At 41.4% G+C, this 27,446-nt stretch overlaps 1 protein-coding gene across 1 annotated transcript; it reads left to right on the forward strand.

Moving 5' to 3' along the window:
• Positions 1-1,120: 1,120 nt before the first annotated feature.
• LOC120810103 (transmembrane protein 65) lies at positions 1,121-27,240 on the forward strand. Its single transcript, XM_078095310.1, has 9 exons — positions 1,121-1,377; positions 1,662-1,977; positions 11,490-11,534; positions 11,681-11,748; positions 12,495-12,549; positions 17,215-17,257; positions 21,928-22,033; positions 22,652-22,957; positions 25,778-27,240. Exons 2-8 carry the CDS (start codon positions 1,704-1,706, stop codon positions 22,805-22,807), a joined length of 747 nt encoding a protein of 248 aa, XP_077951436.1. The 5' UTR covers positions 1,121-1,377; positions 1,662-1,703; the 3' UTR covers positions 22,808-22,957; positions 25,778-27,240.
• The last annotated feature ends 206 nt before the right edge of the window (positions 27,241-27,446 follow it).

A 27,446-nucleotide genomic window follows, 5' to 3' on the forward strand; every position in this document is an offset into this window, starting at 1 on the left:
ACATAAAACTTAAAACATCTTAAACCGATCAATTTCATCTCATAGATATGTCCTAACTTTTAGATGAATAGTTTCACTACAATTTCCATATATTAGCTTTATAACACTGCCCTTATCCGCAGATTGCATTAGCTTGGTGGACATGAAAAAATGTACGTTCAAACTTTTGAAGCACGTCTGGGACGTTTCACGTTTTGAACTCCTACTTTGAAAGCAGCAACTCAAAGATGTGTCGGGTGAGTAGTTTATGTGCACATTAATCTCTCATTGAGTAACACACTGAGCTGTGGGCCCGTTCTGTTGCTTCACATCCACCCAGTTTGTAAAGTTCGGTCATGTGCACGTTCAAAAGTAACTGAAGAGTACTTGAACATGTTTTTAAAAGCCCTTAATGGTCAATAAGCCCTTCCTTACATCGCCCATTAGGATGCCAACAGATGCTGTGCTTGGTTCCGGCCACCAGGGGGCGCTGACCTCCTGGTGAACAGCTTCTGCCCAAACAAAACATGACTCCTCCCATCCTCAGAGGCCTGGAAACACTCGTTCTTTGTATAAATAAAAGTATGGCCCAAAACCACCAGTTCGCCACGGTCGCCCATAACGCGAGAAACACATCATCGCTGAGATTATTATTATGAAAGCTTTTCTACGCCCTTTCCTCTGGAGCAGGTTTCCTCCCCGACTCAAATATCTTCCATGTGGTGTCATATTTTCTCCGGGTGTGGACTGTAGTCCGGGTGAACAGCTCAAATGCCCCGTACACATAACAGCAGAGGGAGGGATGGGCACGCACCCAACACACACACACACACACACACACACACACACACACACACACACACACACACACACACACACACACACACACACACACACACACCGTCCATTGACCTTCATCACTGTATGAAAAACAGAATAATTCAGTCTCTGCTGATAACTCTATAGCACCTTTTATTTCCACAAACTTAAATAAATCCATTTTTTTCTTCGATGCGCCTGCCTGTTCCACGCCGTCCCCGTGCGGGGCATTGACGTACGTCTGCCGGTGCCGTCAGAGTTACGCACGGGGGAACGCGGCGCTGCTATTGGGACGCGCGCGTGCGTAACAGACGCCGCTTGGCCGCTCGCGTCCCCTCCCATCCGCCTCGCGCCATCCTGTCCGCCAGAGGTTACAACCGGCCGGGGTCCAACCCTCGCAAATATGGGCTTCTGTGCAAACCGCATCGGCCGGTTAGCTGCGTGAAGGTTTCGTGCGACTACCCGGACAGTTTCGTCGGCTGGGACAAAAAAAAACAAAGACACGCGTCTGTTGTCCGCGAGGTGTTCCGTCTCTTTCTTGTGGAGGTTGTTGGACGGGACAGCGGAGCATCGACCGAGGTGCGTCCGGGTAACACTTTTCGGACAGCTGTCCCATCTTTTCCTACTTTCTTTTGTTTGTTCTTCTAACGGCTGGTGAGATGGTGTTGGGTCATTGTGTTCTTAAAAAACGCGTCGTATTCACCGCGAGGCCCGTTTGTCCTCCCCGAGCTGCCCGCACACTGGCTTTTATCGAACGATAAATGTCAAAATATGAGTTGAGCGGCTCTATGGCGGTTCTCTTCCACAGCGGTAACCAGGCCCGGCTTTCTTTCCCTCTCTGTCCGCCACTCTTTCTCCACCAGGCTTCCCCCACCGCGGTGCATCGCTCCAGCCCCATCCCGGCGATGCTGCCGTGCCTGCGGAGAGCCCTGCGGCCCGCCCTCTCCCTGAGAGCCGGGACCGGGTTGGCCGCAGCGGGACTCGGCGAGCACCACGCGCCTGCTCCGCGGTGGCCTCTGGAGCAGCGGCGTGCGCTGGGGACGCATCCGCTCAACGAGACCGTGGAGCCCCTCAACTCGCCCCGGGGTGCCAAGGAGTTTATCTACACCCTCCATCCCTCCGAGCGCACCTGTCTGCTGCGAGAACTGCACAAGTTCGAGTCCATTGCCATTGCTCAAGGTGAGTACAGCGTAACACACGTGTGTGTGTGTGTCATCACGTCATTGGCGGTACTGCTGATATGTTGATGCAACTCTTTGAGATTTTTATTGGGAGCAATGTTGGAAGACTTTGGGTGAAGCGTAGTAGTTCCACGCAGGAGAGACGGCTCATCCCTGGGTGCTGAAACGAAGCCGGCCAGGGCGTCTGACCTCTGACCTCTGCGCTCCCATCCATAGGCAGCGATCAATGCAGCGTGTCGCCATGAGTGTAACTCCCGTTGCCACGTCGAGCCGGTGTGGAGCAAACGGCACTGTCACTCGTGTCATTGAACACGCAGATACGTTCAAAAACAGTATCAGATGTAATCCCTTTTTATTTCACAAAAGTCGAGCATTTGTTGGTTTTTATCGTAACAGTGAATGATGAGGCTGGTGGAGGATCACGGCGTATGTCCCACAGACGCAGAGGAAAAGGAGGAAGTGGGGAGATCAATAAGGGAATAGACAGAGTGATGATGAAGAGGCTCTGCATCACATGAGGTTCTCTCTGGCAGTCTGCTGCTCTCGGCTCGAGTTCAGAATGCCTTTGGGCAAATTTGTCTCATGACTTTAAAGTTTCACGTCTGCCAAGTTGTTGGATATTGGATTTGAATGTGGAATACAACTCCGCAGTGATAGAAGAAAGAACCACAACAGTAATAATATATCCTGCGTACGTTATCAAAGCCCTTTTGACTTTGTCAGAGGGAAAAAAAACTCGTTGATATCAGAGCTCTAGAAAAAAAGCACCGTTGCTTTATTGCTGTACTTTTTGGGGGCGTAAGTGGAAATTTCAGTGTAGACTTGTTTGCTGTTGTGTCTCATGATGGAGTAAAGATTCACCCTGCAGCGTAACCCTCAGATACGTCTCCTACAAATCCCAACAAGCGCTGCAGTCTCTCCGCTCCACTGCACCCACAATCCGATATCCGCTATTTAATAAATACTGGTCTTCCCGTTACACCACTCTCAGTACACTGTATACCAGGTCGCTTTGAACCATTTAGCATCAGACTGCTGAATGTTGAACGTACCCGTGAAGACAATAGCAATGCTTGTTAAGTTTATATTGCTAAAGAAGAGCAGTTATGTTTTATTGAGGGACCCTCATTTCTTATTTAATGTTCACACCTTTAGTGATACTTATTGCCCGGTGGTGTTTAACCTTGTTCGGTTCCTACAAAATGTTTCCCCTCATTGCACAGAGGTGATTGACTTATTTAGAAAAAAATGTGTACAAAAAGTCCTTGAGTCCAGTCCTCGTTCTCACCGTGTATCAGGACTCATTAGCCGGCCTCCATTACGAGGCATTTCAATAATGTTCTCCATGCTCAGTGCTCCTAAAAGTACATCATCATTTTCCTGTCGAATTTGGATGATTGCATCCTGATTACATGCAGTGTTTCCTGTGTAATTTAAACATGGATCAAACTGCTCTAAATCCCTCATGAGCATGATTCTGTCGCGAAATATCCGAGAATAGAATGTATTTTTTTAAAGCGCAGTGTGGCATAACAATTGAAACATTAGCTTGAGATTTGAAGCTTCTGGTGCATCTGGTGCATTTCTGGATAAAAAAACAATTTTTGTGATCCAATTTTTGTGTCCCCAACCAGTTAGATTGATTTCTTTTTCAATTGTCCACCACAAATGAGAGAATAGTGTTTGCCGGTGGACTGCGGGGACAACAGAGGACAGCTGCTTTCCTCTGTTCTCACCTGTGTGGCCTGAACAGCTGCACTCTGCGGACATCCTCACCATGGCGCTATAAGAACCCTCTGGGATTGTCTTACCTACTTTAGGCTGAAGACCAGCTGAGTCAGTGATCCACGGAGCGGTCGACTCACTCGCTCACCAACTTTCCGCCTGACAGATTGATTCTGTGCGACAGGCTTAATGACATCTGCCATGACTCTACCCAGAGGCTGCAGGGCACATGCAGCTAAAGCCCGTGTTGTCCTGTGGTTTATATGCAGGTTTGCTGAATGCCGGAGATGGTGACCTATCATCTTGGTACTGGGCAGTCCTCTAGGTTAGTCTATGCTGCACTCACGCTGGTTGAGGCGCATCCCGTAGACACACTGCAACAGCAGCAGTTATTTAGAGTTGTAATTCTGGTTTTCTTCTTTTATTGCTGAATACAAATTCAAATTCTCTCTCCCTTTTAGCTCTGTTTTGTTCAACAACAGCCACCTGGCTGGTAAAATACTGCACTATGATCATCACCAGCTAGTTGCTCACCTCGTCTGCCGTTTGGGAATGGGCAGGTTGTGTGCTCTCTGTCTATCAGAGGTTAATGCTGAAAACAGCTGACTGCTGCAGAAGAAAACCAGTTGATCACACAGAACAATAAAGCTGTAATCCGTGAAATCAAAAGACCTGAAAGATGCTAAAACACTCCGTAGAGCTGAGGAGGCCTGCGGTGTCGGTAGAAAAGTTGTGAAATGGGTTGTGTTTCGATCACGTTTGATAGAGAGCGATGCAAAAGGGGATCAGAGAAGGAAACGGTACAATGTTGACAAATCGATTATAAGTGCATTGTAATGTAAGCTCTTCAGTTTTCTGTCTGCTCCAGTTTCCATTTCCATAGAATTCTTTTTTTACACAGTTTAGGATAATAAAACTCACCCGGAAGCACAAGTGAAAATCAATTTTAATTTGTGACATAAAGCAGAATCCTGATTACTAATAGTCATCAACGCTGTCAGCGAAAGACTAAGTGACTGTTCCGCCGGCCTTTCGATGGCACAGAAATATAAATATTTGAAATAACAAACCAACTAATCCTTGGACTAGGATATTTATATCAAATAAAAGGAAATATGAATTATTAAGTTATGAGACATTAGGTAATACTCTAGTGATTCTCGTTGCGATTGTATAATAGAGAAGCAGAAAGGAAATAAAAGAACCTCACAGTAACTATGATGAGGACCTCATCACCAGATTCCATTAGTAAACCCTCAAATGAATCATTTTCAGGGTTATTTAGCTACCGTACCAAGCTATGTATGTACGACTGATTGAGTGAGGATGAGCAACCGGAGATCCGTCTGTTCCATCCGGCGCTTTGGGCTCATTTAGCTCACTTAGTGACTCCGTGGCATCCACTACACTAACGTGGCTTTCCTTCAGTCCGCGGGTGGAAAAGAAAATGTGGGAGGAAACGAAATGGAGGCAATTTCCCTGCTTGTAGGATGTCTGGTTGTTCTTTTTGACTTTCAACTAACCATTGATGCTGCAGTGCAAATAAAAATCTCTGGCAGGAACAAACCTCCTATTCATTTTTTTTTTTCCAGAAAAATCATCTCAGATTTGTCCTAAAATTTAACATCGTTCTTCAGCGAGTACAATCAAACCTGGAACAAAACTTTTTACTCTTTCTTCAGAGTGTGTATGTTTTATAGGGATGGCTCATATGTTTTATGCCTAAAGCTTTGCTTTCGAAGTGCCATATTATATTCTATACTTGTTGAAAGGGGAAGCCATATCCGTTTTCACAGACTTTTAGATTATAGATTTCTTACCTTAACTAATTTCTCCATTCTGCCTCTACTCATGCAGTCATATTTGTCTTACTGATTTACAAACACTGCTGCATTATGGTAATCCATGGTGACATCTGCACAAACAACTGAGCATCTTCAGTATGGTATAAAAATAAAATAGTGGAGGCATCCGCTTTGATGAACATTTCCAAGTTTGAGCTGAGCCAGATAGTCAAAGAAGAGCGTTTTTACCGTAAGAGAGGATCTGGATAGCAGCCTAATGACTTGGAACGGGAGTCTGGTGGCAGCAGGAAGGAATAGAGATGATGGCGAGGAATGAGGGAGAAGGATGGCAAGCAGGGGAAGCTCTGAAGTTAGTTAATAGCTGGCAGGACGGCAGACACAGGAGGAACAGGGTAGTTAAACAAAACGCGACAAAGCAGAAACATTGGAAATGTCTGAGATGGCCGTGAGCTACTTGGCGATCGCTAAAGTTGAAATGACAATCTGGCGATGGCGGGTTGAACAGCTGGGTAAACATACTATAAGCTGGTGAGCAGACTGGAGACAGATGTGCATGACGAACAGATGAAACATGACTGCAGCACCTGCAACAGAGGGCTTAGATGCTAACCCAGTGCCTGTAGCCAGTTAACAAGGGTCACATGCGAAAGTTGTCAATGATGTCACCACTGCCAGAGGTGCAGGTGAGAACACAAATAATGGTATAGGACAAGTTTGTGGTTAGCGAGCTAATGCTATGTGTTAGCAACATGCTGTAGTTAGCTAAGGCACTTGCTAACATAAGGCTTAATAACTTTCTGATTTATCAACACAAGTTGAATTCAGTCAAAAGGTTCCAGCTTAATATACAAAAAAAAAAGTTAGTTTAAAACTGCTTATTGGACAAAATGCTTTCCTCATTTGGTCTTCTCTTTATTTTGACAGCTTATAAACATTGAGTGGGTTCTTCGGGAATTCATTCTATTTTTTGCCGGCCGATAGCAGTGAAAAAGGAGGCACCTTCACACAATGCAAAGTCGATGAAGGGAGGTAAAGTGTGCAACGTAATTGCGTCTCCACTTGAGAAAGTCTTCCAGTTGTCATTCTGGCACTAGTTCGATTTTCTTTATAGAATAGATGAAAGAAATGAGGAAACGGCAGCATATGGCTCTTCTTTCTTGTGCAATCTAGACAGATGGATCAAGACATGAATCAAATCACATGGGCACCACGGAGCCCAGGTAATATCATTCACAGCAGGACGTGTTGGATATTCAAAGTTTGTTTGTTTTGGTGATCCTTGCTGTTATTACTGTCCTCTCATTACCTCCCATCTGTCCTGCTCTAATTCCGTCCCTCCTTTCACACTTATATGAGATATGAGACCAAATGCACTATACATCACGCCTCCCAGTTTTCTCCTTGGTTTGTACCTGGGCCCCACAGAGGCTTCTGTGACTGACCTTGCTACGCCGTCGCCATGGCTGCTGATTTCACTGCAGTCCCACACGACTAAAGTCAGCATTTTATAGTAGATTTTAAGGCTCGTGTTCTTTCCGAGCCCTGCATGTACTGCTTTGTAGGTTTAACTTGGCAAGATAGCAAGTGACCTACCTTGCTTGTGAATTTATTTCGGCCTTGATGATGATATTGTAGTAAGAACATCTACTATCATAGTTCACTTCCATGCTGGAAGGGGATTATGAAAGTGGATGGGTTTTTTTTGTTTGCAGTTTGTCAGCAAACATGTTTCTTATTCACACATTCAGCCATTACTCTCCTTCCAGCTTTTTAATGCTGATCTGACCATTTTTAGGTTTTAATGTATGAGAGTGAAACTTTGAGTCTGCTATGTTTAGCTCCACATAACAATAGGTTCCAATTTAACAAATCAATATAAAAATATTAGGGGTTTTTTCTGCATAGCAATTTCAGATGTTATTCAGAAGCAGAAAGATGCATCTTGATCTTGTAAAACTGTCTCTCAATGAACAGCTGTCTCATAGTTTGTGAGTCAATTTAGTTTGTGTGAACGTTACACTGTGTACGAACTGTTCCCTACCATTGCTGCTGTGAACAGTAACATGCAGCATCAAAAGCAATAAAAGAGTCAGGCAGATGTGTACACACCTCTGCATGATTTGTCATTAGCAAGAATAAGTGAACCCGTGCATGAGTTTCTGTCTGTACCATCGGCAAGTAGGGACATTAATTTAACGATTGATAAACAGCTAAGAGGCCGGCTGTATGCAATTAACTAAATTATCTCGCATGGATGATTGAAAACCAGCTTGACTTTTGGCACCATCATTGATAACCATTAGTGTGAACGTAAGTGCTGCCGCAGGTATCATGTCCAATCACAAACAAAGATGTGGTGAGCGTTTCCTGTAATTTAGGTGGAATCTTTGCATCTCCGTTATGATGTGCTGTAAATGTCTGGTCCCCCAGGAACTATATCTCTGCAACCACAAGGGAAGTCATTGTGAGCTGCATCTCAGTGTGAGGAATTGTAAGCAGCCCATTGCTCAATTAAAAAAAGTTTTTCTCTCCCTGCTTTGTCCTTTACCCCTACTGCTGGGTGTCCTCTTTAGATGCGGAGGAAATTAAGTTCTTCTTTTCCTCGAGTCGATTGTGGTTTGCCATTTATGAGGGAGATATTCTCAACAATTTGTGGTCTGTTTTATGTTTTGTTTTAGTCCTCTACAGCTGCCTTAATTGGCAATGGGGGAATAGTGTGTTTGTCATATATATATATATATATATATATATATATATATATATATATATCTATATATATATATATATATATATATATAATGATTTATTTACCGAATTCGCAGGGGAGAAGTTCTTCAGGCCTCCATTTGTGTGTGATGTCCCAATGTTTGTTTTTTCCTCTAACAGGCACAGTATAAACTGACAAGCTAATTTGTATTTTCTAGGAGCGTACTTATTATTTTTCCCTCAGCAGACCGATATTTCAAATGATGATGATGTGATGCGTCCTCCGGTATCAGTAGTGCATAAGCGGTTGGTAAAGGTCAATAGACAAACAGAAATTAATAGGCTTCTTTCACAGTTACAGTTTATATGCAAATTACAAGCTTGAAGGTGAATTCATTTTGTCCAAACTGCATTACACTTCTTGTGAGATCTAAGACCGGTGGATATAGAAACTTATTGAATTGAACGTTCTTTCATATTTACTGCTAGTTAGTTGGAAAATCTAATCACCCATTCTTACAAAAATGAATTTAGACCTCATACAAAAAGTTCTCCCACTATAATATTAAATCCCACCCACAATTTTTCCCCATTTCAATACTACCGATAATGTCTTTCCCTGACATCTTGATCCATATCCTGTGTGCTTGGAAATGAGCTCCTTCCGGTCTCATAAATCAAAGATGAATACCAGTGCGTTTGATGAATAATAGCAACAGACTTCCATTGTTCCTGTTCTATGAACACATTCTCACACACACACACACACACACACACACACACACACACACACACCGCTTCACACAACAGTCGGTGTTGTATCAACACTCTGTGATGATTGTGAGAATTCCTCCTCTGTGTCTCTGAGGAGCGATGCTCAAAAATCTATAAAATCCAGAGGGGAAAACGATAATGTCTCTTGTTCTACATTTGCGAGACCAAATGCTGAAGGGACACACACTAGCCGAGGCAATTACACACGCACACTGCGTTGTCCTCCTGCACAGTGATGAAAAATGCCCTCTTTTTAAATGTTCTTGTTTCTATAAATGTAACACCTGAATTTGCAGAAAAATGATATTGCTTCTATATATCACTGACTGAATGGACCAGAAGACATTTATTCATCATAACAGTTTTGCTGAGAGAAAACTCTTTTTGGTCCTACTACGGACTTATCCCCAATGTCTTCTGTACTTCTTCCCACTTTCATTCCATGGTGCACCGGCACCAAGAGACAACGTGTGGAAGGAGCCGTTTGTCCCTGCAGAACGCTGACGGGAAAGTGTGACTTTGACGCCGCCTTAAAACAATCACAAAGGACTGCTGATGTTCGCTGCTTCAAACAGACATTTATGAGCAGGAAGCAATTACAAAACAGCGATGTGAAACAAAACATCTCGCTTTAAAACTCAACCAAACACCAATCAAACACATCAAATCAAATACGTCCAATCAAATTGGACATGTGTCAAATACACATGTCCAACCAAACCAACACTTCTACAAACAGAAGCAAAACAAAAAAGTCTGGCAACACTGGTGATTCGGTAGTAGGATGATGCAGGATACCTGAAGGCTTGAGAAGAATGAACCATGGCTGCTTTGATGTTTAATTATGCTCGTGGTTAGACTCTTCTCACAGACCATTAAATGTTTTTTCACCGCTCGAGTCTGCTGGAATTGAAGTCTCTGGCGACGGCAGCTCTGAGGGATCCAGTTGGCCATGCAATCGATACTTTATACCAGCAGAGCTCTTTGGGAAATAAGCAGGCATGTCAGCCTTAGCCGTTAGAATATATAGCTGGAAGAAACACAGTGAACTACAAGAGAGAAAAAGTCTCCAAGCAATTCTGTATCTCGTTAGTGGGAGCTTTCATGTAACTGGTGATGAGTCAGTGATTCAGGTGCATTTTCATTCGCCCTCATTTTTTTGGAAATGTAGCAGGAAGCGGCTTCTGATTTAAGGCACAATGATGTATTGCACTTCTATCTGGTCAAGAAGGGACAGATTCGAACAAAGGATCAGACTGATGACTGGGCTGTTTCTTAGCATTGTTCGTTTTTCTGTTACACACCTTGACCATAATGTAAAGACTGACCATGCGTTTTATAAGAAATATAAGAACATTTTAAGATATGTGCCAGTGTACAGTTATTTTAAGCTGCACTTTTGGCTCAAAAAAGTGTTTTATGAAGGGTTGGGTCATAAAACAGCTAAAAACAATTCAGCTAAAAACAATTCAGCATCAGGTTTCAGTGGGAAAGGTTGAGCGGGTAATGCAGCAGTAGACTAACATCGTCGGCTCACACAAACCCTAGAGGATCATTGAAAGCCTTTAATTAAATCTTAGAAAAACCCGCGGATGAATAATAAATGGAAAAAAATGTGTTCTTGTAATAAACTGCCGAAGCCAACTATCTTAACGCTTCCTGTAAAGTTTGTTTCCGTCTTGTAGGTTGATAGTTTACGCTTTAGTAGCCGGGGGGACTCTGCACAGGAGGCAGGAGACTGTGTATAAGCCCTGATGGCCAGCATATGTTTGTGTGCATCTCTGTGAATATGTCAGCAGTGCCTTTTGTTTTTTTGCTGATGAGGGGGCTGAACAGTCGGCAATATGAGACGAGAGTCCAACTGAAAACTGCCGCGTGAAGCTTGTAATGCGACACCGAGTCCTGAAAGGAAAGAACGGATTGTAAAGGAGATAGAAACTGGTGAGGGCAGCAGACAGGATGGAGGCAGATGTTGTCTTGTTCTTTTCATTTTTCAAGTTTATTATTATAAAATTATTTTAAAAGTATTAATTTTACTTTTTTTAACCTCAAATTGACATGGGAAGTGATAGCAATGCAAACATGCATTTATATTTACTGTGAGGAGCATTTTTCTGGAGACCCGCTGGAGGAGGGAGGAGAGGCATTTTCTGAAGCAAAAGCACTTTTGTCCTCAGGGACCACAAATTCAACACAAAACACAACACAGTGGAAGTAGCACCTGCAAGCTGAAGCAGAACAGAGAGAGCCGAAAGCTGTGCAAGAAAAAGAACAAGCTAATGGGAATCAAAATTGAATACATGTATTTATATAAAGAAAACAATAATTGTAACAGACGCACACCATCTATTATCATTGTGTCAGCAAGCCTCCTGTGAGGCCTGAGTGGCAGCAGGATTATCAGTTGCTGACTTCCTTTTTGACCTTTTACGCCCCTCCCATAGAAAAACCGGTCCCAAGTGCTTTATAATACATTTTTCCTTCTTCTCTCCTTTTTTAGGACAGGTGGAAGTTGCACCACCTACTTCAGCAGAATTAAAATATGGTAAGCGGCTGGAAACTAGTACTATAGTGTTTTTCTATCTTGTATCTTAATTATGTACAGTTCTGCTCCGCAAGGCTGAATTATGTGTTTTTGTTCATGTAGAAATGAACACAATCTGCATACTTTCTGTTTGCTTTGTTCTACAGTTCTGCTGCACAATGCAATCCCATTTGTGGGATTTGGATTCCTGGACAACTGCATCATGATTGTTGCTGTAAGTACGTCAGCATCATGCAGCTCAGCGGGTATAAAGATTTACTTCATGTTGGGGATTCCATTTCCACAGGGGGAACCTGTGCACACAGAATATATTACTGTAGAAAGCTTTCTGTCGATGAATACCAGAGGAGAGGAGAAAAATAGATATGCTGCTGTATTTATTTCTGTATAACTCCTCTCAGTCTATGTTTGCAGTCTTTCACTCTGGTTTCTCAGATTACTTTTTCTTGGGGTTTTTTAAACATCCGATACAATTCGTAATAATTTCCCTGCTACAAGCTGTACCCTCTCTACTGAGTATTTGTAAACTAATGACATCTAAAACAGAATTAGGAGAAAGAAGATACAAAAACACTATATCACTATACACAAAATACCTTTTTCTGGAAAATAAAAAGCTCTGGCAACCATTGTAAAAAATAACTTTTGAAGTTAAAAAGAGAAGAGAGACACGAAGTTAATGTTGTTATACATTAACAGAGGAAGTTGTCTCTACCAGAGATTAAAACAAAAGAAAAACATTCTGGCATCACGGACCCTAAATCAGCCTCTTATGATGACACAAAGTTAACCTCAATTAGAAATGTAACCTCTGTATTCCTCTTTGAAAAGCATTGAGAGATCCTATGCATGCGTTGCATTGCATTGCTTACACTCATAGTTTATATTATTGAAAGCTTCCCTGATTACAAATGAACCATAATGTGTGTTTTTGTATGTGTGTATGTGTGTTTCTCCCAGGGCACACATATTGAGTTATCCATCGGCGTCGTCCTCGGCATATCAACCATGGCCGGTAAGTGAATCTTATAATCCTGATGTCACATAGTATCTAATAAGAAATATTGATATGTTCCATGCACAAACAGTCCAGATTGCTTTCTAAAGCGCGCGTCTAAAGGAGTGAGTAGCCCAGCAGATTTGTGAAACAATCTGTCACTTACAAACATACAAACATCCCATTTGGTAGAAATTCTCTTCAAAAAAGCATGGTGTTTACGATGAAAAAAACAATGCCATGATACACCTGCGTTGTGATTGGGTAATCAAATTTTGATGATCTTGGTATCAAAATATTGGTTACGAGAAATCCAATTGTGCACTTGAAAAAAGTCCAAATTGACAAAATACATTAGTGATGATCAGTGATCAGTGCTCAATTGCAGGCACACAGCTGTGTGTATTTGAGGCCAAAGGGACAGCCTGTAAATCTGCCATGTCATTCAGTCTTAGACCCACATTTAGTAAATTGTTGACAACGCTAAGCAAGCCGGCCTGGTAAGTAGCGCCTTTCACACGCTCCACAAGGGATGACCTCGTAGGTGGAATGGCATCATAGGATAAGCTTCCGAGCAAATAGGTGGTTTTGCCTCATTACCCTCTTCAGCAGCACCGACAAACCTCCCAACCACGCTGAGATCTACCGTATCTGTAACTGGTGGGTATTGGCTGAGCTTCTGGAAGACGTAGGACACTTCCCAGGTTTGCCATGCAGTGGTTTTTCCTTTAATATGAAAGGCTGATACAACAACATCACAGCCAGTGAAGGTTTGAAAGAAAAGGATGCCACAGGATTTTTCCTGATCAATACGGATTTGATCGGTTGCTCAACTGCATTCGGGGTGTGCAGAAAGATTCTGCTGTCAGCCTCTTCATGGTTGCAATGACTTTAGCCTTCCAGACCCTCTCGTTTATTGCAAAAAAAAAATCTTACCCATTGGTCACAACTGCTATATTTTTAACACACAATGTCACTCAACTTTGTTTTTGCAATTAGGTGGTACTTTTGTTTAGTCCGTCACTCTGCGTCTACCTCCTCTGCCTTGTTTTGACCTTGTTTTGACCTTGTTTCAGCCCTAATTGATGTACCATTCTTTAGAGGGCTGATATTGTTCTGCAAATTTTGATATATAACACATTAGTATGTAACATTTGTGCAATGACATAAAAGGTGAATTTAAGAAGATATGTAAAAATAGAGAAAATGCCCTCAGACCTCAAAGAGTTAATAAACAGAATGTTACCTCGTGTTGATCATTAAAAACATTTTAATTTGGATCAAAAATATAACTTGGACTTATACTTCATCCATAAGAAACTATTGCTGATCAAAGAAGGGAAAAAAGTGTGAATTATGGGTAACAAATTACCATTATCTTGAAAGATATAAGCCATGTTGAATGTTTTTTTGCTCCATTAATCTTTTTGCATTAAAATACATACATTTTGTCGAGATTTCTAGATCAACAAAATATGTCAAGCCATTGAAGTTCTACACCAAGAAACCTTTATTTCTATTTTCAGGGACGGCCATCTTGGATTTCCGGTCAATACCGGGCTTTTCTGAAAGAGTAGTATTTAGGCATTGTTCATGCCAAATTTGGTGCTTGAATCACAAAGACAAACATTTTTATCAATATTGACTTAATCTTCTGGACTACAGATGTTGTTTTCTTCTCTCTCCAAGTTGTATTGGAGTATTTCTTTTGTAATCCATCTAATCCATCACGTTACAGCCAGATTTGGTTAAAAAATATCTTGAAACGTATCTTATATTAGACACAAATCAACAATTACCTTAAACCTGGTTTAGGTTCTCATAAACATTTTGCCCACAGTGCAAATCACAGTCCCTGACACTGTTCTTATTACAGTGACGGTGCTCCAAATCATAGCGGACTCCAACTTTTTGCACAAAGATAGAAATAGGCATTTTTAATTTCAGTGTTGCCAGAGTAGCCGTTCTAATAATGAAGCCTTGAAGTCTCAATTTCAACACTGTTGTGACACCATTTCAAAAAAGAAAGTGAGACAACATTAGACAAAGGAAACAGAAGGAGAGAGACTACAAAATATGATAATAGCTTTCACCAGCAGATTGAATGAGTGTAATATCCATTTAGCTAAAAGAGCCCCATTTAAATATCATCACTTGGTTCTATTCAGTGCATTGGAGAGAGACTGAGGTCATGTCACATAACACTGCATGTGAATAGTGATCGGAGCTTTGATAACAACTGTTATACTAACTAATTTTCATATTGAATGATGATGAAAAAAACAACCCTCAGGAACAAATGGTTCATTTGAAGGTGCTTATCGCATCAAACAAGCTTTATAACTTGACCCTGCTATCCAAACATTTTCTCTTTAGAAATTTCTACAATCAATGGATGATTGGGATTAAGAGCAATTCCAGGCCTACTGGGATTTATTGGCAAAATTCATCAGTTCATCAGTTTGCAAATCTAGCGAGAAAATGACGAATTCCTTTTCAGATAGATTGACAGCTAGAGCCTGTTATCTCTGGGTGGTATAAATATATCTGACACTGAGTTCTAGCTGCTACAATCCCCAGTAAATAAACAATTTGGGGGAAGAAATGCAGGAAAATACTACTCTGCAACATAAAGACTAGAAACCGAAAGCTTCTTTTCTCTCCTGAAGCACAGCGCCGACCTAGTTTCTATCACACAGACTCCTTTTTCACAGCAGTGACAGTGTTTCTCATTCTCGCCACATTTGGGACATGTGGGGATCTGCAAATCAAGAGACCGCAGTTATCGAGATCGTCCCACAGAGATAAAATGCTGGCGTCAAGTCTGCAGTCAAGTCCACCAATCACACTTTTTCTATTAGAAGCACATGTGGCGTAACGGGCTCAGTGAAGATGGACATGGCACCCATCCAAAGTGGTTCACCGCTGGGTTTATATAGTAATGTACTTGGGACTGAGGTGTTTGAATTAATAATAATAAATTACATTTATAGGTTATCATATTTGTATTGCATCAATACAATGGTAATACAGCTTGTAAAAACATCCTGCATTAACATAACAGGTTTTGTAGATGGATCTAGTGCTTAGCCTACTCTCTGTTGCTCTAGGACAGGGCTTTTATTACTCAACAAATGTTCTAACAGGGTCTGTAACATAGTTGGCAACATCTTTCGAATTGCTTCACAATCTCTTGTTTTGTGGGAGAGTGTGATTGCACCTCTCAGCGCCCTGTGGAGACGGACTTGATCGAATGCACACAGTGAGAAGCAGAACGAATTAAAGGCATACAGGCCAGACCTCTACTTCTAAATACTTTTGTGTAACTTGACCACATAATCAGGCCAGATATGATCTATAATTAAGTTATTTTACTACTTCACTGCCTGGAGGCCGTGACCAAGAACAGATTGTTTAGCAACCGCAATTGTATCAGTGAACGTTTATTAATATACATTTCAAGCATGTGCGTCACATGGAGGACGTGGAGGACGTCATTACTGTGAGGTATCAGCCATCACATTTTAGAGAGAATACGCAGTGTGGGCTGCAGACAGACAGTTCGTTACATAGTTTGGCAACAATACCGTGGCACTGACGCAGCATTTGTCAGACATAAACATAACTAAACACACAGATTTAAAAAACATAATCTGGCACAAAAGAAAAACTTTCTAAAACACAGCTCAGTTTTTTTTTAAATCTTCTAACTTTTTCCCTCGTCTTGCTTTGCCCTTTAGCTGTAAAGTAGTGATGAAGTCTTCTGAAGAGCTTCTCAAAGAGCCGATAGAACTCACTCCTCCACAAGGTCAGCGTCCTCATCCTGCTGAGACACGCCGCAAACAACTTCACTAATTAGACTGTGCCTATTTGAAGGCTTCTCCAAACTCCTCTCTGCTTATTGATGTGGATGCAGGTCCTTTGTTCAGATTTGTACCATCTATCAATTTTCAGGAGGAATAGAGCCGGTGTTGGATTGAAGCCCTCAAAACCTTGTGCCAGAATATTCCCTACCACAAAGGACAATGCTGCTTCGTTTCAGTTCCCCTGCAGATGTCTGTGTCGCTACAACAGATACTCTATACTCTGAATTTTCTATTAGCAGCCACTACTACAGTAGCGTACAAGCAACCGAGCAAGCAGATTATTTCGTGCGACATCTCCCGACTCTTGGATAATCACACATACTTGCTCATTAGTCATTTCGGCATGCCCCGTCCTCCACTCCTCTGTCACTGCCCTGATTATTCATGGGAACTTGTTAGGCTCAGCAACGTGGGCTTCAGCAGTGCATCTGTCTCCTTAATGAGTTCAGATTTCACTGGTTATCCAACATGCTGAAAACAGGCAGTATGTTGACTGACCAGTATTTTGTGTTGTTATATGTAGAAAAGATTATGGGGCTAAATATTATGCCTACTCTATTCTTCGTTCTTATGCACACGTAAAGTTACTACATTATTTATAATTAGTAAATATTTTGTGCCAACATAACTCCTATTTTCTATTGATAATGAGGGAAATTCATTTACCACATAATTCTAGATTTGTGCCTTAGTGATTCATGGAAAAAGTGTTACTTTTTTTAATATTAGGAAAAACTGTGACTTGAGCCGGTTGGCTGTGAGCAGTCGTAGATACAAACATAAATGTCCTCACTCGCTTTGGAAATGTGTTTTTCAGCTGCTGCCCTCGGCAACCTGGTGTCGGATCTGGCTGGACTTGGGTAAGACTTGCACACGCACACTCAAACACACAAGCACACTAACAGGCAATTTTCATTGTTACAGTTCCTGCAAATCACGGAAAGTTGCGAGAGGATTTAGGATTACCATTATCCACTCAAATGATGAAATATTAAGAAAGCTATCATAGTCTATACCTCATTACACAAATGATTGCAACAACTCTGTGTTGTCCGTCATCCAGTTCAAACATTTTGTTGGACGGAGAGAATGAAGGTAAAGGTTTACCATCTCATTGCACTCATGACTTTGATGGCAAAGTGCATGAGCAGTATGGGAGAAAAAGAATCACAATCAGCAAAACATCCCTGAGGACTCTGTGAGAAAAGGACACCATGCAAAGATAAAGAGTGGAATCAGAAAAGCAGTCATGTCATTCAGCTGACATGAGGAGAAGAGAGCGCACCCGACTTAATGGTGAATCGTGTAAGTTTACAGCTAAAGGAAACAAAGTCATTGGAATTTATAAAGAATGATTTCATGTGCACTATATTCCTCATTTACTTAATCATAGTGGGATTGGATGTTCATAAAGTAATGGGGAGGATTTAATGCAACATTAGTTCTGTAAGCAGTTAAGTCTGATCAGGCACATGACACATCGGTCAACCTGTAATTTATTGACATAAATGTATGATGTGTGTTTTATAAGGAAATCCATTAATATAATTATCTTCTATATATTATTCATTGGTTTCTGGCTGTTTTATTCTTTCACTGACAAAATACAAAACAAGTCAAAAAAATCTTGAGGCTGTTTCTCCTTTCCAGTGAAATAATGCAGTACAACTAAATCTTTGTCCGTTTTGGATCACTTGATTCATCACTGTTAGCTACTTTAGGGCCTTCTAGTGGCCGCAGAGACCACAATCAGCTTCCTAACCTGCCAGCATTAATAGAAGATGCCTCGGAGGTCCTGGTTGTATTTCAGTGATCAGTAGGTATATCAAATAAAATATACCTAGAGAAAGTTGGCAGAACTCAAATGGCAATGTTGCAAAAATAATGTAAGTCAATGCCGGTGTGAAATCATTAAACAGGACATTTATTAAATAATACAAAGAGGAGCAGAGTTGAAACACATGCATGCATACGTCAAGTTGCTGCACGGAGAGAACTGCTACTGAATTATAAAGTTGAGATGACACGTACGCAAGTTATGCTTCCCGGTCGAAAATCAACATCATAGTCTCTGAATAAATGACATACACCTAAGACATCCAGCAAGGCTTCTCCAACGTCTGCGTCTCCGTTTAGTTGAGAACACACACACCAGTTACACATCGAGGTTTCTCTGCACACTCGAGGGCGTTCTGCAGTAATATTGCTTGAACTGCTGTGACTTAAACGTTACTTAAGTTTTCCCAACAGGTAATAAATAGACAGGCGAGTAAGACAACTCGACAGACAGTGCTGATTTGCATTGTTTTAGTGTGATGGATTAGCCAAGTTGTTCTGGGCTTTGCAAACGCTCTCAGTGCTCATGCAGCTGTGCCTCGCGGTGATTGTCTGCGTTCGCCACTCCATCAGAGCGGAGAAGTAGGGCCCCCGCGGCCATTCTGTCATGGTGAGACTCGATTAAACCAGACAGGAGAAGCCTTTTCCTATTGTGATGGATACAAACCATTAAAGGTGAAGGCTGTTTGTTTACTGAATCCTACCATCACAGCAACACTTGCATCACAGTATTGTTCATTTTAAAAGTACACACAAAGAAAACGCTGTGATTGAGAGTATGGTGGGAGTCAGTGGCGCTGAAGAGGAGGTGCTGTAGATTTTCACTGCTTTTGTTTGTAACTGAACCATTTCAACATAGAGCTTTTTGGACCTTACTGCTACTCCCCTGGCCTATATACCACTACACTGACATGTTTAGCTGTCCAAAACCCAAAGATAATTAAAAAAATAAAAGATAATTTAACATCTAGACACGGTGAAACACCATAAGAAATGTTGTTAAGTTGTCAGTTTGTTGGAATGTTTCCTGTTGTCTGACATTATTTGTTGCATTTGTTCTTCACTGTTCTCAACCTGTTCTTCAACCACTGTTCTTTTAGGTGTTTTTGCTACAAGCAAATGCAAAATACAAAAACATTTGTGAGTAGGTCCCTGTACCCATAAATTAGCATTGATTGTTTCCTGTGGCTGGCCTGGCCTACACTCTCACTAGTAACAAAAATCAATTCACTTGGAAGAGGATCAACATGCCCACTTTTCAGGCAGTCACTTAAAATAGTTCTCGCCTGCCTAAACAAGCCAAATTAAAACCCCTAGAGATTAATTAAAATTCTGCTAACTCAGCTTCTTTTAGTTCATATTTTCTACAAAGCGTCAAAGGAATTCTTTAGTGACTAGAAACGTTGAGCACAAGGACGACCAGTAAGAGAGGATGAGAGGAGAAGATGTGAGACAGGCTCAGGTGCACCAGCCAGCTGATCCCCCGAGGACTCCCAGTGGAAGGCAAAGGAACCAGCTTCCCCACTCGAGTGGTTTCTCTCAGCCGGGTAGTCAAACAGCACAAATAATTACAGCTGCCACTACAGCATGTGCCACTAGTCTCTTGGGTCAATATTGCAGCGATTGTTTGTAAACCATCCGCTCAACGTCTGTCTTCCACCACCAAGAGACGGTGACTGAGCTCTGCGGCTTTTGTTTAAACTGTCCTGTGTTGGTGCCTGAGTAATCTGTGCAACTACATCCACGTGTGTGTGTGTGTGTGTGTGTGTGTGTGTGTGTGGTGTGTGTGGTGTGTGTGTGTGTGTGTGTGTGTGTGTGTGTGTGTGTGTGTGTGTGTGTGCGCGTGCGTGCGTGCGTGCGTGCGTGCGTGCGTGCGCGCGCGCGCGTTTGGACGGATGTACCAGCTCAACCTCATTGAAGTCTATAATTTGGCTCATGAGTCACTGCAGATGCTGCTGCTCTGCACCTCGGGCTCAGAGGCTGTTTGTTTTTCCCATGGACATAATGCATCACTGGAAATATAGGGCAGACAAGGCAGCCAATAAAGCAATAAGAAAGTCGCCAAGTTAGAAAAAACCTAGAGAAACTTGGCGCATACTCCATGAGTGTGTATTATAAAAAGCCGATAACAGCAATTAATGAAATGATGATGATAGTAAAATGTACCTTCTTTTTCCGGGAGGTGCTGCTCCATCCCATTATTTGCCTTCCTCTGAGGAGGTATCTGTTACAGACAAGAAGGGACTCTGGGATTCTCAAAGACACCTCAGATGCTTATTTTAAAGCATGGCATCACCCTAATTTATCCTGACAAAGGATGATTCCTGTAATCGCACTCCAGTCACACTCTAACCACCAATTTGGAAACGTCACTTGTAGCTTGTTTGTTATTATCGTTTTTGTCCCTGATAGATTTTCTTACTCATTTGGAATTACACGCCTGCTAATGGCCCCACTGCTCTCTCCACCAAGCTGTATCCTAGATATCTCCATCAATAACAGAGCAGAAACTATTTAAATCCAACATAGTGAACTATTGCCCCCCTGATGATGTAAATAGGTTATCTGCTTGCTCCAGAAATATTTTTTATTGCTTCTGGTGCAGCAAGTCTGAGATTCTGTCTGATTCTCAGAGTGTGTCTAGACCTCCTTATCTCGCTCTCTCCCTCTCCCTCTCCCTCTCGCTCTCCCTCTCGCTCTCTCTTCCTCCAAATATGCTATTTTCTACGCATCACTCCCCAGCTGCAGCCTATTTTATGTGTGTAGTGAAGGATCCATTAGTGCCAGTGACTGAATGAGACCTGGGTCAAAATATTACACTTGAATTATTATTATTATTATTATACTTGAATGTCTTTTCTCACCCATGAACTGCTTGACACTGTCTCTGTTTTTTTCTGCTCACACTGGACACATTATAGTACTGCAGTTCGCCACGCACTTTCAATTTCAGGTTTCTTACATTTCATTACGCTGTTGTTGTATTAGGTGGGCAAGCGAACAGAGCCCTAGCACCTTGGAGGGCCCAAAGACCCGAGTGTGAGGTGTGAGAAAACTGTACAAGGGACAGGGACTATGTGTCTCTTACACTGAAGTCCATTTCCATCTCTGTTGCTTGGTGAATACTATTTATCTGCTGCAGTCGGTCTTCTGCTTCCTCCTCTGTGTAAAGCAGTTCTTTCATTTATACACAAACACACACAGAGAAAAAATGGATTTTAAATGATTCTTTAGAAGGCATTGGAGTTCCACAAAGAATCATCACCTTCTTTAAAGAACCATGGTCTGCAAGGTTCTTTGTGGAACCAAAAATGATTTTCCACCATTTTTTATTGCAAGTGGCACCTTCATTTTTCTATGTGCACTGGATTCTCTCTCCTTGTCTCTTCCCGTTGTTAGAAATTACATTGGACATCCTGGTTTTATAAAGGATGCCATCCACAGGGCAAAGATTGGAGCATCCGCCATCCACAGGGCAAAGATTGGAGCATCCACTATCACTGACCTGTCATGTCTCCCACGTCTCTCTCTGCGCTGCTTGACCAGCCTTTCCATCTTGTGATATGTCCAAACTGTTCACTTAGCAAAATGAATGAATGAAGTTTCATCATCTGGGTCACTGTTTTGGACGTAATTCATGAGGTTACCGTAAGTTTAAGTCCTCTCTGTTGTGTCTTTCTCCTCCTCTCCTCAGGCTGGCAGGTTATGTGGAAGCCTTAGCGTATCGGCTGGGAATGCAGATCCCTGACTTAAGCCCAAAACAGGCGGACATGTGGCAGACCAGAGTCAGCTCTCACGCAGTCAGTATCATCACCTTTCTGTGTCTATATGTGTGTGAGAGAAAGACAAATGAACTCTTCACGTAAACAGTCTTCATTTAGAGTGTATAGAATATTAATGAAACCGCCCACATTTCGATTTTGAGGGATTCATTTATTTGTGTAATGTATGGTAAACATCAAACCAGGTGATACAAGTATCTGTGATGTGGCCCTTCCATCACCCCTTTATTATGCACAAAACCTGAAGAATTTTGAATATGCTGTGGCCTGGCATGCTGTCAGATGTAACTAGGTTGAGTGGTTAGTGTAACACTCAAATGGTCTTTGCAGGCAGTAAATGAGAGGTCATGGCAATCGTCCTCGCATGTTGAGGGAATGTATCTTGCATTTTTTTGCTCACTTCTATTTTTTTTCTTCTATTTTATTCATGCAGTCCTGCATGAATAAAATGTGCAGAAATATGCTTAATATTTCTTGTTTATTGATACCTTTAGACAAAAGTTTTCTTAAAATTTTATGCAAAACAACCCAACATATAATCAAATACAACAGGACAGTTTGATTAAAAAGAAAAATAAGATTAAAGATATGTAATGTTATCGTAATATTTCTTTACTTTCATTTTCCTCTGTGCAGGGCAAAGCCATCGGTGTCGCCATCGGCTGTATCCTCGGAATGTTTCCTCTTTTCTTCTTAAACGATGATGATGAGAAGAAAAAAGCCCAGAAAGAGGCAAAGGAGAAAACACAACCTCAACCAACACTTGCTCCAACAGAGAGCGGCAAAAACTGAAACTCCTCGGAGACTAATTCTATTTGAAGTCCTTTAGAATACTTTAAACTGGGACTGATTGTGCTTGGCTGGTGGACTGGAGTGTCTGGAAATGTAATTCAACCTGTTACAATCTAATCATCGTCGGATTGCCCAGTCAAACTATCGAAGGTATTCTGAAGAGGATTTTAGATATTATTTCATTGTAGACTTTTGACTTAAGCACAGACACCTAAACATCTCTTGAAGAGACAAGAAACGGTTGATTCATTGGAATACTGCTACTCCAGCTCTTTCACATTGTGATACAAGCATCCAATTTGGTAGAAATTCTCAAGACCTATATTTTTGAAAAATATCCACAATGGAAAAACGATATGGCCGCCATTTTCCAAGATGGCCACCAGCCTTTACATACCTGAACTGCAATTGGGTTATCCAATTTTGATGATCAAAATATGGGTTTCTCAGTAGGAGAAATCCAATTATACAGTCCAAATTGTCCAACAAAATTGAGATATACAAGAGATATTACAAAAATAGTGTTGATCAGTCAATCATCATAATTGCAGGCACACAGCTGTGTGCACTTGAGGCCAAAGCGATAGCCTTCGCGTCTTCCACGGCATTCTGTCTTGTACCCACATTTTGTCCGTTGTGGACAGCTCTGAGCAATTTGCGGACGTGTCACCACACGCCCAATTTCCCCTTCTTGGCATCCCCAGTTGGCAGGGCTTTCTCTATGCATTTCATATACAGTTGCTTGGCCCCGGATACAGACAGGTATGTAGTATGTAGCACGTTACGTAAGGGATGACCTTATAGGTGGTTTTGCCTCATCAACCCCATTAGCAGGGCTGTTATTGTCGTACATTGTTACAACAAACTTCTCAACCAGCTAAGGTCCACATTATCTGTAACTGGTGGGTATTGGCTGAGCTTCTGGAGACGAGACACTCCAGGGAACACTTCCCAGGTTTGCAATGCAGTCTTTTTTCCTTTAATACAAAATGCTGATACAACAACATCATAGCGAAGGTGTGAAAGAAAAGGATGCCACAGGATTTTTTCACCATGTCATGAACTGGTAACCACCTGATACTTACCTCACCTGAAGCTTAACTCCACCGTTCTTCTAATCCCGCATCTTGCAGAGTCCCAAAATCACTGACTGCAAGAATAAGTAAGTCGGTATCACCGGCCTTGATCAATACAAATTTGATATGCTGATCAAATGCGGGCAGGGCGTGCAGGAAGATTCTGCTGACAGCCTCTTCGTGGTTGCAAGGACTCTCTGACACGAAGGTCTCTGACACCCAGACTCTCTGGTTTGTTGTTAAAAACATGTTCCCCTTCGGTCACAATTGCAAAACTTTCCACACATGATACAATTCAGTCGGCCAGAAACTCAAAAACCTCAGTCTTGTTGCCATTATCTCACTTACAACATCTGCAATTGGGTGGTACTTTTGTGTAGGCCGTCACTCTGCGTCTACCTCATCTGCTTCGTTTTGACCCTAGAGACGTCAAACACAATCAATAAGCCGGTATCTCAGGGGACAACCAGCTTTTGGTTTGGTTAGTAGGACAATTGATGTGCCATTCATTATATAGAGGGCTGATATTGTTCTGCAAATTCAGATAAAATTACAAATTGCGTCAAAATACATACATTGTGATGCCTAGATCAGGACCTGGTTACTGGGCTTTTCTGAAAGAGTAGTATTTAGGCATTATTCATGCCAAATTTGATGCTTGTATCACCAAGTGAACGGTTCTCATGAAATATTGACTTCTGCTGGACTATGTCTGCTAAAACTAATCCTTAATACATCCATAACACGCTGGAGGGGCCTCTTTCTCCCCTCTGCTCCGAGTTTGTTGAATATATAATTGTCTGACTCCAGGTCAGGTAAAGGTAATAAACAGTTTGGAGGCTCCCTAAGATGACAACAATCTGTGGTACCAATGCAAGAGGAAAAAAAACACCTTCAGAACTCATTCATAACAAAATATTGAACATGGCATTTAGACAATGAAGGTTTTCTCATAGGTGTCAGAAATCCTATGGAAGAAATTTAATGGAAGGCTACTGAAGGGAAAATCCAATGGCTCGATTCAGCAATCTTAAACCAATTCCTAGTCAGTTTTTGAGCGTGTTGAGCCAGGGGAATAGATGGTTCCTTTTGCAAACTAAGATGCAGTCTTTTATTACATCAAGCACATTTTCCTTCAGCACAAGCATGTCCATGTCAATGATTTACATCACACTCCATGACGACCACCGTTCAGCCACTGAGAATGCAGACCGTTAAATAGCATTGACTAGCAGCTTGTTGACATTACTTTAAATTCACGCTGAATGTAACCAGGTAGGCACAGTTGAAGAGCGCGTTACCCAGTAGTTTGTTGAGAATTACAGAAAGGCAAAGGGAGGAAGAGACAGGAAGTACCTGTGGCACAAAGATAACACATAGGACACACTGAACGAGTTGAGTCGCCAGTGACACTGATGCTCTGGTTCCAATACGATTTATCTCTTCGCCAACCTGCAGGTGGACGACAACACACCTCCCCTGCCCAGTTTCTGCTATGTAGCCTCACTTAAAACCACAGCCCAATTGGTTGTTTTAATTTGACTTCACAGTTAAATAGGTGTTTATTGCTTTCTGTTACATATTGTTTGCATTCAAAAACAAATGTGCATACTATATTGTCTCTGCTCTGTTGCCCTCTACTGGTTGAAATACAGTGTAAGTTTCTTCTTCTGCTTTTCCTGTTTGGTATTCATGCCCCTTGTTATCTCTCTACGATAAGTGTTCTTAATCATTGTTTTCAGCTTCTTGAAATGAAAGGAAGCAGCCGAAAAAGTATTTATTTTTGTTATTATATACAGACTTGTCTTCAGTGTATATTCTCTTGATCTCAAAGAAGAATGAACAATAGAAAATATTTGTGAACACTTAAACCCCCTTTCTTGGTTTTCAACAGGAAAGACTTTGCAACCGGTCGCTGCGTTACAGCCCATGACTGAACCTGTGCTCGATGTGCTCTGAAGACTTACCCCGATAAGATTGTTCTGATGATTGAACCGTTTTAAAATATTTATGTAGTTAGGATCGGATTTTGTGATTTCCACCTTGCATGCACTGCTAATAAAACAAACCCTATTGTACATGTTTGCTGTTAAAGAATCATGAAAAAAACGATGTAATGGATGCAAACCACTACAAGTGGTCAAAAATCAAACGGGTAACTTCATTGACTTGCAATTAAAAATTGGGTTGACTCCTGTGATAAAAAAGGAAAGTATTTTATGGTTATATAAACTGTTACAAAGCCCTTAAAGCAATATAGGCCTATTTTGTTTTTGTGTGTCTGCAGAGGATTTTGAAGTTTGGAAATTTGGACAGTGTGTGGCAAAGAATTATGGGAGAACTTTACTTGATGGGCAACATGTGACAACAGTGATGGATTACGGAAAAAGAAGCTGTTTGCATTTAATTATATATTGCCTCTCTCAGTGCTTTGAGTCCGTCTTTTGTGCATAATTAATCACAATAAGAAAATACACTGTAACTTGGGAGCTACTATCTTGACTTTGCACTACATCGCTGACGTTATTAAATGTCTTTATGAAAGAATGAAGTTAGAGGAGAAAATAATTGTGGAGATAATTGATCTTTTTGAATAATTTTTCTTTAAAGAAAAAAGGGGGAATGTTACATACTACGTTACATCACAAGTATATTATATGATTCTTCATGACCAAGGTGGGAAATACATGAGCCAATGTCGTATAGGTTTTGAGTCAAATACCTTTATTTGCTATTGTAGATTGTCAGCCTGCTGTTTTTGTTTATTTTGCAGACAGAAATGCAAGCGATACAATTTTAAGTTATTTTGAAATGTGTGTTTTCAGTGTTTCAGCTTAAAGCTTGAGTTTCAGAAGACTTGAAAGTTTTAGTTGAAGATTTGGCCAGCAGGAGTCATTAGAGGCATTTTATTGTTCTTCTTAGTTGACGCAGTGTGTTGTGCATTCTATATATGCTTGTGTGTTATATTGACCAGTCGTATTTGGCCAGGATAATCCTATTGAAATTGATTGAAAATCTCTTCTACAAGGGGGTTGGCACAGTAATTCATGGACTCCAGCAGATTAATCTCACCGAATTGATTAATCTCCCTTTGCATCTTGTCTAGAGAGGCGTGAGCTGATAGAGGCTCCACTGACCTCAGCTCCATTTCTCTCTCAGCAAATTTGTATGGACGGGTTAAGAACCTGATCTATTGCTTTTGTGTTTGCAGATTCTTTATTCGTTTGGCCGCATTGATTACTATTTTATGGTTCATGGTGCTATAAAAGATCGTTATTGGCTGCTGTCAATACATTTTTGGGGATGCACTGTGGTGGAGCAGCAAGTATCAAAAATAAAGTTTGAATCTCACATAAAGTTCACAGCGTTTTGTCCTCCTACATTAGCTTCTTTTCTTTTTACCAGAAGACAAAAGATGATCTGTGACTGTTTCTCACTCGCAGAAGAAACATTTCTGGATCAAGCTTTTTTTGTAGCTACCTGTAGGGGGATTATTATAATCGTGCTCTGTTCTCACTAACTTCCTACGATAAAATAATTTTAATTTTATTATTTTCTAAAGG

This window comes from Gasterosteus aculeatus, chromosome 20 (assembly GCF_964276395.1).
Source record: "Gasterosteus aculeatus chromosome 20, fGasAcu3.hap1.1, whole genome shotgun sequence".
NCBI classification, from domain to species: domain Eukaryota; kingdom Metazoa; phylum Chordata; class Actinopteri; order Perciformes; family Gasterosteidae; genus Gasterosteus; species Gasterosteus aculeatus.

Bases quoted from the DNA above. Each gene is read 5' to 3' on its own strand.
- LOC120810103 (XM_078095310.1), top strand. From the start codon at position 1,704: ATGCTGCCGTGCCTGCGGAGAGCCCTGCGGCCCGCCCTCTCCCTGAGA. The intron at 12,550-17,214 runs GTAAGTGAATCT...TGTGTTTTTCAG, and splicing joins CGGCATATCAACCATGGCCG to CTGCTGCCCTCGGCAACCTG. The intron at 22,034-22,651 runs GTCAGTATCATC...TCCTCTGTGCAG, and splicing joins CCAGAGTCAGCTCTCACGCA to GGCAAAGCCATCGGTGTCGC.